At 35.1% G+C, this 12,479-nt stretch overlaps 1 protein-coding gene across 2 annotated transcripts in view; it reads left to right on the forward strand.

Annotated features, from left to right (window-relative positions):
- The window catches only part of LOC123555981 (GRIP and coiled-coil domain-containing protein 2-like), a 45,916-nt gene extending 38,709 nt beyond the window's left edge, over positions 1-7,207 (forward strand). For both annotated transcript variants that reach the window (XM_053547813.1, XM_053547814.1), the window contains 3 exons: positions 917-1,060; positions 3,561-3,669; positions 5,796-7,207. In XM_053547813.1, the coding sequence (XP_053403788.1) occupies positions 917-1,060; positions 3,561-3,669; positions 5,796-5,869 (327 nt within the window). In that variant the 3' untranslated portion in view covers positions 5,870-7,207. The remainder of the gene's footprint in view (positions 1-916; positions 1,061-3,560; positions 3,670-5,795) is intronic.
- Positions 7,208-12,479: the final 5,272 nt, after the last annotated feature.

Below are 12,479 nucleotides of genomic sequence, written 5' to 3' on the forward strand. Positions count from 1 at the left end.
AAAACCTACCTAAATTTCTTCCACAATATGTAATATAAAGAATGAAGGCAAAATAGAGAACTTTTACTGCATGTAACTCAGTATTTTTAAAGATGTCTAATTCTACCCCTTCTGTTTTAGAGGTAAATTCACTTTGAACAGCAAGAAATCGCATATCAAATGATTTTTTTCCACTTTTGTACAATAAATCAATAACAAGTCTTGAAAGAAGTAAAAACTTACTAGAAAAAAAGGAAAATAAGGGGGAAAAAATTTGGTCTCAGTGGGGCTTGAACCTACGCCCCCCTGAAAATTGCAGTCAAGGTAGGTTTATGGTAAGAATTGAATACTCTTCAAAAAGGAGGTACTCTATTATGGGCCTAATACCTTAAAGTTCATTGATTGACACATCTATGATGCTCCAAAAATAAGTCCACAACAAAAATTAATGATAATAATAATTTCACAGGACTTGAACTTACAGCCATGAAACTGTATACATTATTGACTGATAATTTTCAATATAATTCAATATAATAATTTTCAGTTATGATTTTTTCTTTCTTCAACATTTTTGAAAATAACTATTATTTAAAACTTTCAGCAAAAACAACACATCAGGTGTATGTTTTGAGCTGTATATTAAGTAAAGTAGAAGGGACTGTGGTTCTACCCAGGTGCCCACTCTGGTGACATAATGTGCACCAGGGCTTTTCCTTCACCATGAAAAGCATGAAATTCACTGTATGATCTATAACTGTGTCTGTGTGGTGTTACCCCCACCCCGCCAAAAATGTTGTGGCAGGTTGTTGACATAAGTTATGGTACGTTTCTCTACAGACATTGTCAAATAAAAAAAAGTGTAATGTTAAAATTAGCCTGATAATCTGTATTCTATATGTAAGTTACATGAAAATATGAAATATATATTCGCCAGTTGATGAATGAAAGTGAAGCAGATGTCATGAGATTAACAGAGCAGGTAAAAATACTGAAAGAAGAAATACGAAGACTTGAACGAAATATGCAACGGGAAAAAGAAACACAGAACCTTGAATATCTCAAAAATATCTTAATGAAGGTAATTTTTACATATGTCAAACAACAGATGTGTATCAAATTTCATGGCTTTTCATCCTTATTTATCAGAGACCTGTATAAGGCCACTTCCCAATCCCAAAAAACACTATCTTTTCCCAACTGTGGCAGAGATACTTCCCAAAATGCAAGGTAAGATTTACATTTTAGTATTTCCGGAGGAAGTGTTTGTCTCCTATCGATTTTTTGTCGCACTATAGCCGAACAGCACACAGAACCATATGTGACAGATTACTAGTCTAATACGTTATGTTCCATGGCCTGGATTTTAGTCAGTGTTTCAGGGGAGATAAATTTAATTTGTCTTTCTGTGTTTACTTCTGGTTGATTATTTTTCCCAAAATGGACAATTATCACGCATAAATTTCCCAATTTGAAAGGCCAAGGCCTCTTCCCAATTTCCTGATAAAAGCCCTGAATTATGGTAATTAATTGGAAAATCCTGAATTTATTGTGTTACCTGATTTTTAGCTCACCTGTCACAAAGTGACAAGGTGAGTTTTTGTGATCGCGCGGTGTCCGTCGTCCGTCCGTCAGTCCGTGCGTCCGTCCGTAAACTTTTGCTTGTGACCACTCTAGAGGTCACATTTTTCATGGGATCTTTATGAAAATTGGCCAGAATGTTCATCTTGATGATATCTAGGTCAAGTTCGAAACTGGGTCACGTGCGGTCAAAAACTAGGTCAGTAGGTCTAAAAATAGAAAAACCTTGTGATCACTCTAGAGGTCACATTTTTCATGGGATCTTCATGAAAGTTAATCAGAATGTTCATCTTGATGATATCTAGGTCAAATTTGAAACTTGGTCACGTGCGGTCAAAAACTAGGTCAGTAGGTCTAAAAATAGAAAAACCTTGTGACCACTCTAGAGGTCACATTTTTCATGGGATCTTTATGAAAGTTGGTCAAGTTCATCTTGATGATTTAGTCAAGTCAAACTGGTCACGTGCCATCAAAACTAGTCAGTAGGTCTAAACAGAAAAACCTTGTGACCTCTCTAGAGGCCATATATTTCACAAGATCTTCATGAAAATTGGTCAGAACGTTCACCTTGATGATATCTAGGTCAAGTTCGAAACTCGGTCACATGCCGTCAAAAACTAGGTCAGTAGGTCAAATAATAGAAAAACCTTGTGACCTCTCTAAAGGCCATATTTTTCATGGGATCTGTATGAAAGTTGGTCAGAATGTTCATCTTGATGATATCTAGAACAAGTTCGAAACTGGGTCACGTGCTGTCAAAAACTAGGTCAGTAGGTCTAAAAATAGAAAAACCTTGTGACCTCTCTAGAGGCCATATATTTCTTGACATCTTCATGAAAATTGGTCAGAACGTTCACCTTGATGATATCTAGGTCAGATTCGAAAGTGGGTCACGTGCCTTCAAAAACTAAGTCAGTAGGTCAAATAATAGAAAAACCTTGTGAGCTCTCTAGAGGCCATATTTTTCATGGGATCTGTATGAAAGTTAATCTGAATGTTCATCTTGATGATATCTAGGTAAAGTTCGAAAGTGGGTCACGTGCCATCAAAAACTAGGTCAGTAGGTCAAATAATAGAAAAACCTTGTGACCTCTCTAGAGGCCATACTTGTGAATGGATCTCCATAAAAATTGGTCAGAATGTTCACCTTGATGATATCTAGGTCAAGTTTGAAACTGGGTCACGTGCCATAAAAAACTAGGTCAGTAGGTCAAATAATAAAAAACCTTGTGACATCTCTAGAGGCCATACTTTTCATGGGATCTGTATGAAAGTTGGTCTGAATGTTAATCTTGATGATATCTAGGTCAGGTTTGAAACTGAGTCAACTGTGGTCAAAAACTAGGTCAGTAGGTCTAAAATTATTAAAATCTTTTGACCTCTCTAGAGGCCATATTTTTCAATGGATCTTCATGAAAATTGATCTGAATGTTCACCTTGATGATATCTAGGTCAGTTTCGAAACTGGGTCATGTGCGGTCAAAAACTAGGCCAGTAGGTATAAAAATAGAAAAACCTTGTGACCTCTCTAGAGGCCATATTTTTCATGAGATCTTCATGAAAATTAGTGAGAATGTTCACCTTGATGATATCTAGGTAAAGTTTGAAACAGGGTCACGTACCTTCGAAAACTAGGTCAATAGGTCAAATAATAGAAAAACCTAGAGACCATATTTTTCAATGAATCTTCATGAAAATTGGTCAGAATTTTTATCTTGATAATATCTAGGTCAAGTTCAAAACTGGGTCACATGAGCTCAAAAACTAGGTCAGCATATCAAATAATAGAAAAAACGACGTCATACTCAAAACTGGGTCATGTGGGAAGAGGTGAGCGATTCAGGACCATCATGGTCCTCTTGTCTATAATAGTTTTCCTATTTTAATGATATTGGACCACTGTGACTGCTTATTTCACACTGTAAATCAGTAATGTCAGATATAGGGGAAATCTTTTACTAGTGAGGTCTCAAATTATACTTTTTGATATTTATTTACAGTTCTTGAGTTTAAAAGTTGGAGATGAAAGAAACCAACTTATACCAGTTTTAAACACCATGCTAAAACTTAGTTCGGAAGAGAAAGCGACATTACAGAAAGTTGCTCAAGGTTAGTTTCCTTGTTTTTATTTGATAGTTTATTGAGAAGTCTGTAGATGTGATCAAATGCAGTTTTGAGGTTTTAGGCAAAAGCAATATAAATGTTTTACAAAACCAGTTTTTTGTTCACGTATAAACTTGTTATAGTTTAAAATGATACCATAAACTTCGAAGTGTGCTAAGTTTTGCTCGCTATTTTTAGCTCACCTGAGACAAAGTCTCATGGTGAGCTTTTGTGACCACTCAGTGTCCGTCGTGCGGCGTGCAGCCATCAACAATTTCTAAAAAGATCTTCTCATTGAAAACCACTGAGCAGAATTACACCAAACTTCACAGGAATGATCCTTGGGTGGCCCCCTTTCAAAATATTTCAAAGAATTGAATTCCCTGCAGAACTGTGGTTGCCATGGCAACCGAAAGGAAAAACTTTAAAAACCTTGTTTTCCAAAACTGCATGGCGTAGAGCCTTGATATTTGGTATGTGACATCATCTTATGGTCCTCTATCAAAATTGTTCAAATTATGCCCCTGGGTTGAAAAGAAGCCCCTCCCCGGGGTGCACAAGTTTTACATAGACTTATATAGGAAAAAACTTTAAAAATCTTCTTGTCTAAAACCACAAGACCTAGGCCTTTGATATTTGATATGTTGCATAACCTTGATGTCCTCTACCAAAAATGTTCAAATTATGCCCCTGGGGTGAAAAGAGGCCCAGCCCCGGGGGGTCTCAAGTTTTACATAGACTTGTATAGGGAAAAAAATCTTCTTGTCAGAAAGTTCAAGGCCTAGGCCTTTGATATTTGGTTTGTAGCATTGCCTAGTGGATCTCTAACAAGATTGTTCCAGTTATGCCCCTAGGGTGAAAAGAGGCCCCGCCCTGGGGGTCAATTGTTATATGAGTTATATAGGAATAAATAATTAAAAAATTATGAGATCCTATTTCCTAGACTGTTTAATTATAATTACCTGATGTCCCCAAGTGATTAGGGGTCACTTGACCGTGACCTTGACCTACTCACCTAATTTCTTGTTTTTTAAGATACAGCCTTGAAATTTGGATAACATGTACAGTTTTGCACACTGATCTCAAAACTGACTTTCAGTGACCATGAATGTGACCTGCTGAGCTACTTTGTAATATTTTAGCATCAGTCTGGCATTTTAAACATGTGGCTCATATTACTCAGGTGATTGATTCAGGGTCATGATGACCCTCTTGTTTCCCTTTTGCTGACAGACTGTAGAGAAAATAAAACAAACTTGAATAATTCAAACACCACCATTTCGTCAAACTCAGCATGGCAAAATCCCTGTATAATGTAAATTGTTGGATTGCTTGAACTTCTGATAACTCGAACAAACTGTTCCGGCCCGTCTAGTTTGAGTCAATGAAGTTTGACTGTACAGAGATTTGCTAAACAGCTATAAAAGTGACATTGTCAATTTATCATTAAAGGCAAATTTATGTCAGTATTTATGCAATGATACTTTGTTGAAAATCTTTATTGATTAACTTTTAAATGTTATATATTAATGAAAATTAACATTTTAGTTTTATAGTCCCTTATGATTCTGGGCCACCTTGTGTTTGTTTGTTTGTTTTGGGTTTAACGCCGTTTTTCAACAGTATTTCAGTCATGTAACGGCAGGCAGTTAACCTAACCAGTGTTCCTTGGTTCTGTACCAGTACAAACCTGTTCTTCGCAAGTAACTGCCAACTTCCCCACATGAGTTATCAGAAGTGGAGGACGAATGATTTCAGACACAATGTCGTTTATCAAATAGTCACGGAGAACATACGCCCTGCCCGAGGATCGAACTCGCGACCCCGTGATCCGTAGACCAACGCTCTTACCTACTGAGTTAAGCGGGCGGGCGGGCCACCCTATGTATGAGTAGAATTAAAACAACTGCCTTACCCTTGAAAGATCATAAGGGGCAACTTATAGCGTTTAAACGTTTGCTTTTGCTGTATCTCTGTTATTCATGCAGGTATAAGTTTTGATTTCATAACTCATATTTTTATTTTGATGTAAATGAGATATGAATCCTGTTTGGTACCATATAACCTACTGTGTTGGTTTGCAATAAAACAAAATTAAATAAGTTTTGATAATAATTTTCTGTATTGATCAGGTGAGGAAGCATCAGAAGCTCAACAACCAGGTGGATGGGGCTCATACCTGCATAGATGGTCAGGACTAACGTAGACAGATATTCTTCTTATCATCATCATCATCTTCAACAAATGGTCAGATATGATTTGAAGACAGTAAAAACTACTTGTTACAATCTACATGGATGGCTAGATGTACAAGGATGTTATTGTATACATGTGGTCGGTTATAAATTCTGCTTAATGACATAGTCAACTCTGATGGTCTGGACCAACATGGAGATGATATTCTACACATATCATCATCATCAGCAGCATGATATGTCATCTGTTTATCTTCATGTACACAGATCCTGGACTGTTCTACTATTGACATATGCAGTTTTTCTTTTATCAAATGAAAATATACCTAATTGCTAGGGCTAACATACTGTTAACTTGATTTAAAATTTTATTGTGATAATGTTGGTTAATGCAATTGAAACCAGTGTTTTACTTGTGTTTTTTTTTTTCTGGAATACTGGGATATAAAGTTACATTTGACATTTGTAATTTGGAAAGGGGCCAAATCAGTTCATGATTTGAAAATTTAGTCTTTCGTCAGTTGTCACTTTCTCATTTGTTGTCATCACAGGTGTTGCAAAAATTTATTAGGACTTAGAAAGTTTATTCATGATTTTTTCCGTTTAATTACACAGTGCTATTTATTCAGTAGATTAAATATAGCTGGAAATTTAGATGAGCTTGAAGGTATGCTATCTGGACCAAAAAGTGCAACATCATGTACTGTAAAATCAGTTAATTTTGTGGGCTTATCTTTCATACTTTTGGTAAAAAAAAAATTATTTTTTTTTGGAAATTATCAGTTTATGGGATTTCAACTGCCGTAGACAAAATTAATTGGAATTTTGCTTCTTTATTAGGAATTAATTTCATGGATAAACTCAACTACAAAATCCACGAAAGTATATGTTAAGTGAAACTGTGGGTAAAGTGTATGTAAAGCATCTTGAATTAATAATGCTGTTTTGATGTTAACATGGTTTGATCCTTTGGCTGTCACCAGCCGCATTATATCAAGTGTGCAGTGTATCGTGAAGTTTACACAGAAATTTTATAGCAGACCATCCTCTTATGCTTAGAGATAGCCGTTTGATATCCAGATATAGACTAATATATTCTTGTGGTTTCTCACTGAGGCAAAGAATTTTATTTTGGCTGTGTTTGTGGTGATTTGCAGTGAATAGTTAAATGGTTTATGGTGGAATCCAGTATCAAATTGCTGTACATTTTGAGATCCTTTAAATATTTAAAGAATTAGCTTGTAGTCTGTTTAACAGAAAGTGTACTTATGGAATTCTGTGTTACATTGATAAACACTGTTGATATCGGTTGTGGCTTTTATTGATGAAAGAATTTGGTTCAAATTTGATGTTTGTTGATTTTATTACAGAAAGTGCTATTACTGTTTGTGATACATGTACATTAAGAATTTTATGTTAGTGATCATTTAAATTATTGTTATTATGAAATTGACTTTACGGGCTTTTATTAACTTGACAGTATAAAGTACAGGGAGAGCTATCCTACTCGCCTCAGTGTCCACGTTTTAGAATTTCTGATTAATGTTTTGATGCACTTTCACACCATCTCTGTTATTACTGAATGGATTTGATTGAAACTGTATAACAGTTGTTTCACATCGTCACTTGCCTCATATATGACAAACTTTTTGAGAGCCCGCCCGCTTAGCTCAGTAGGTAAGAGCGTTGGTCTACGGATCTCGGGGTCGCGAGTTCGATCCTCGGGCGGGGCGTATGTTCTCCGTGACTATTTGATAAACGACATTGTGTCTGAAATCATTAGTCCTCCACCTCTGATTCATGTGGGGAAGTTGGCAGTTACTTGCGGAGAACAGGTTTGTACTGGTACAGAATCCAGGAATACTGGTTAGGTTAACTGCCCGCCGTTACATGACTGAAATACTGTTGAAAATGGCGTTAAACCCAAAACAAACAAACAAAACAAACAAACTTTTTGAAGTGTAAATATGACTGTCTTTTTTCTATGGAACCCATACTTCCCAGATTTGTAGTCCTGTTTGGCGCCATATAACCTATACTGTGTTGGTGCGCCGTAAAACCCAAATAAAAAAATAAACTTCCCAGATTTCATTATATATTTAAATTTATCTTGTCAGTATATGAAATGTTTTTTTCTCTGCTGTGGTATTAATTACTCCAGTGATAGCCGTAGTTGCCTCAGATATGCCCAGTTCACTCTCCATCACCGAAATACAGTCGAGACTGCCTTAACGACCCCCTGAATTTAGCGACTCCCTGTCATATGCGACCCTATTTTATGCTCCGGACGCAATTTACTATTAAAAGAGTCTGAATTAAGCAACCCCCTGCCTTACGCGACAAGCGACTGTGAAATCAGGCTCCCGAATCGATATTTAGACCGTTTTCAGCGACTTTGAGACGCTCCCTCGCAAGATTTTACCGATAGAGTTACCGTTCTTTATCTCGCATGAAGTTGTTTGAGACGAGAATTTATTTGTTTACAAAAAATGGCTGATGAAAAACATAAAAAAGAACTGTTTTGACATTAGAACAGCGTGTTAAGGCACTTGAATTGCTCGATTAGGGAAAACCAGCGTATAAAGTCGCTGAAGAATTCGGAGTCGGTGCATAAATTAACTTTATTCCTGGTGAAACAAAAATATGGTGGTATTTAACAGGAAACGACGAAACACAGATTAAAGATGCAGTCAATAATTGAATAAATGTCAATGAACAATTAATACACAAAAATATAAATATCATAAACCTCAGTGTGTAAATAGTTCAAATGGAACATTTATATTTTACTGCTCCCCTTTATTTTCTTGCCAGATCATGAGCTTAAATTTGTTTTATCAACATCATACGAATGATGCAAATTATTTGAAATTTATATTTTATCAATATGCAATTAAAGAAATAGTAATTAATCATTTTCCACTCCTACCTTAAAAGAGGCCAATATGTAAGTATCTGATATTCATGTACTTTAATTGGAAAAATATATGAAATCAACATCATCCTGTTAAGTGAGACTGTTTTAAGAGACTCCCTGTCATATGTGACCTTTTTCGCTGCTTCCCAAAGTCGGTCTCTTAAAACAGTCTCGACTGTAGTCAAGCACACTGTCTCCTCTGACAGCTGTTGTTTTATATGAATGATATAAACTTGCTAATATATTGTAATTTAAAGGTTAATCAATGTTATTTAATTGTACAAAGTATTAAGATGAACACCATTTCATTAATATCATTACACTGAAAAAAAAAACATAATTGTCAAGTCCTGGAAAATGAAAGTATTTGTGCCTTCTGAAATGACAATGTTTTATTGAGATTAGAACTACTGGAAAGCGTGTCAGGAAAGAACTATCGTTTTACTAATTTCAATTTTCAAACAAACCCCAAAATAAAGATAACCATAACACATTATGTAATAGATGGTATCTTGCTGTAAAATACAGTTGAACATCGTTCACTCAAACTTGGATAATTCGAACACCACCCTTTGCTGGAACTCGTCAGATCCTGGCAAAATCCCTGTATAATGTATCTTGTGTGATGGCTCAAATTACCAGTAACTCAAACAAATTTTGCCAGTCCCTTAGAGTTTCAGCGAATGAAGTTCGGCTATACAGTAAGTGCACTGAATATTGTTACATGGAAAATGAAAAAGAAGTCAGGAAAATTTTGAGTCCCAGTTGAATTACAATCATGTTTATAATAACAGTTCTGTTATTATGTTTGTTTAAATCATGCTATGTTATCTTGTCGTGTCAATCATGTTTATAATTACAATTATGTAATCATTTTTACATGTACAGCTTATTCTTAGAGCTTATTCTTTTGAAAATCCGTTAACATTAAGCTATCTTGCATTTTGTTTAAGGAATGTATTTCTTTGTGTGTTTATATAAATTATTCGAGTATGTTGTGCTTGTTATGAAATATTATAGTGAAAATATATTTATCAACGCCTCTGAAAGAAGTCAGTGCCTATCTTTTCAAACCTTATGCTTCTTTTATATTACCTGGCAGCTTTTTAGGTATCACATATTAAATGTATGAATTTCTTGATATATTCAGCTGTTCATTGTAAAAAAGATATTTAATCATGTTAAGTTAATCTTGATTGAAACAGATATGAGCCGCGCCATGCAAAAACCAACGTAATGGGTTGGCGACCAGCATGGATCCAGACCAGTCTGCGCATCTGTGCAGTCTGGTCAGGATCCATGCTGTTCGCTAACGGTTTCTCTAATTCCAATAAGCTTTGACAGCAAACAGCATTGGACCTGACCAGACTGCGCGGATGCGCAGACTGATCCGCGCAGTCTGGGTTGGATCCATGCAGGTCGCAAAGCCACTATGTTGGTTTTCTCATGGCGCGGCTCATATGTTGAAACAAAACATTTATTTAGCTCTTATTGTTATGCGGGATCCTTCTTGTAGTAACTTTAGTACAATATAATTTAATTTATTTATTTTTGATATGCACATATCTAGATAGTCATTTTTGATGCACCTTTTACTGTTGGATTTTGTAGTGAAGTCTTTATGTTTACCTGGCTTTGCCATTTGAATGGATAAAACTATTTTTACCATTTCTAATGAACTCACATGACTATGATGTCATGCAAAGGCGGAACATTACCAAGGCAAAAACACCTGATTAACTAAAAAATTTTACATATAAACACATTGCTTTTTAAAATGCTAGAGTTTTACAGAAACGCCTGACCCTTGGAAAGCATGCATTGTGACGCTATATTTAAATGTTGTTGTCTACTGATTTACGATTTTATTGTATGTAAATCGCAGTTAATAATTTACCTTTCCATACAAATTACATGGCTGTGTTTACAGTATGTGTTCACACACTTAAAACACACCTACATATTTCATACTGACATATTAACTAGTAACTTTGATTTATTTCTAAATTGAATATGTCTTTAGAATGTAGAATACTGTATAGGTGGTAAAAAATAAGCACCTAATGCGAAAAATATTTTATGCCAAAAGTCTGCTCCATTGTAAGTTTTCAGACATGTTCACATATAAAAATTACATTAGTGAACAATTAAAATGAAATTCAGCTCAGTATTGACCAAATTTACATACGGATATTTGTTACTTTTTGGTCCAAGCCGTCATAGACAAATAGCATTTATTTATTTAACGCTCACTTATTTATCATAAAAAGTCTGTTAGTATTATGAGCATTAAATAAACTATGATAGATTCCAGACATATATTACATTATCTTCATACATATGAAAATAACATGAAACACTTTCCAATTTAGTGACCAGAATTTTATTAGATTTTTCATTGTGCAATTTTGAAAAAGAGTACATTCCATTTATTTTTTGCAAGTTTAGATATTGTCATGGCAAATTTGTAATTAATCATTGTCTGTGACTTTTATTATTTTCACTTTTTTTTTTCAGCCTGGGGACTTGTATAGAATTATTATGTCTATATATTTGCTGGGGATAAATTATGGTATTTTTTATGATTATTTTTTTTAAGCACTGGGGAATATTTATTTTAACACTTAATATGTAAAGAAATAGCAGCATTCTTAATAATCAGTTGTGATATAAATCGGATGTCTTTACCATATTGTAATATAAGCCGTGCCATGGGAAAGCCAACATAGTGGGTTTGCGACCAGCATGGATCCAGACCAGCCTACGCATCCGCGCAGTCTGGTCAGGATCCATGCTGTTTGCTAACGGTTTCTCTAATTGCAATAGGCTTTGAAAGCGAACAGCATGGATCCTGACCAAACTGCGCGGATGCGCAGGCTGGTCTGGATCCATGCTGGTCGCAAAGCCACTATGTTGGTTTTCTCATGGCACGGCTCATATGTATAATTAGCACCAAATTTTTTAAAGACTTGTTTGTAGCAAGTGTGCAGATCCTGTACCCTTATTTCAAAAATATGAGAAAAACCCTGCAAAAATTGCCATTGAAAATTTCTATAACAGTTTTTTTTTTTTTCTGCAAAATTATACAATTTATTCGATTGTTTTGTTATCTGAGATACTTGGAAAGATTTATAACAGTCCAACAACAGTGAGTCAAACCCTTTTTTGAAATAGATGAGTTGTGTTGTCGTGGTTTCATACTTGATTTTCTGTTGGAATACAGTGCAGATGTACTACCCATAATATGGAGTTTATAAACCACAGTTAACTTATTTGCAGAAAATGACATTTGTGTTAATGGTAGCTTCAAGGTCTTTCATAGCCTAATGCAGATGTCTTTACCAAATTTTGTTGACTACAATGCACAGTTAAATTATTGGGAAGTTATTGACAAGACTTTTTGAAGTATAAAAACTCATTTATTATTTTACACTTCTAAGTATGATAATTAACATTTTTGTTAGGCGTAAAAAAAAATTGTTTGTTTCCGGTATCTCGATCTACCCTAAATTTTTGGCCCGACCCTAAATGATTTTAGGGCCTTGGAGAATAATTTTTTCAACTTTTTATTCAAAACTGCACTTCTTATGCTTTAAACATGGTCATTGATGTTAGAAATCAACTTCCTGATGCTCTTAAGGCATAACCCCCTTATTTGAATTAATTTTTTGACACAAAAATAATTTCCGAAAAGTCTCCCTTAA

Source organism: Mercenaria mercenaria, chromosome 7 (genome assembly GCF_021730395.1).
Source record: "Mercenaria mercenaria strain notata chromosome 7, MADL_Memer_1, whole genome shotgun sequence".
NCBI classification, from domain to species: Eukaryota; Metazoa; Mollusca; class Bivalvia; order Venerida; family Veneridae; genus Mercenaria; species Mercenaria mercenaria.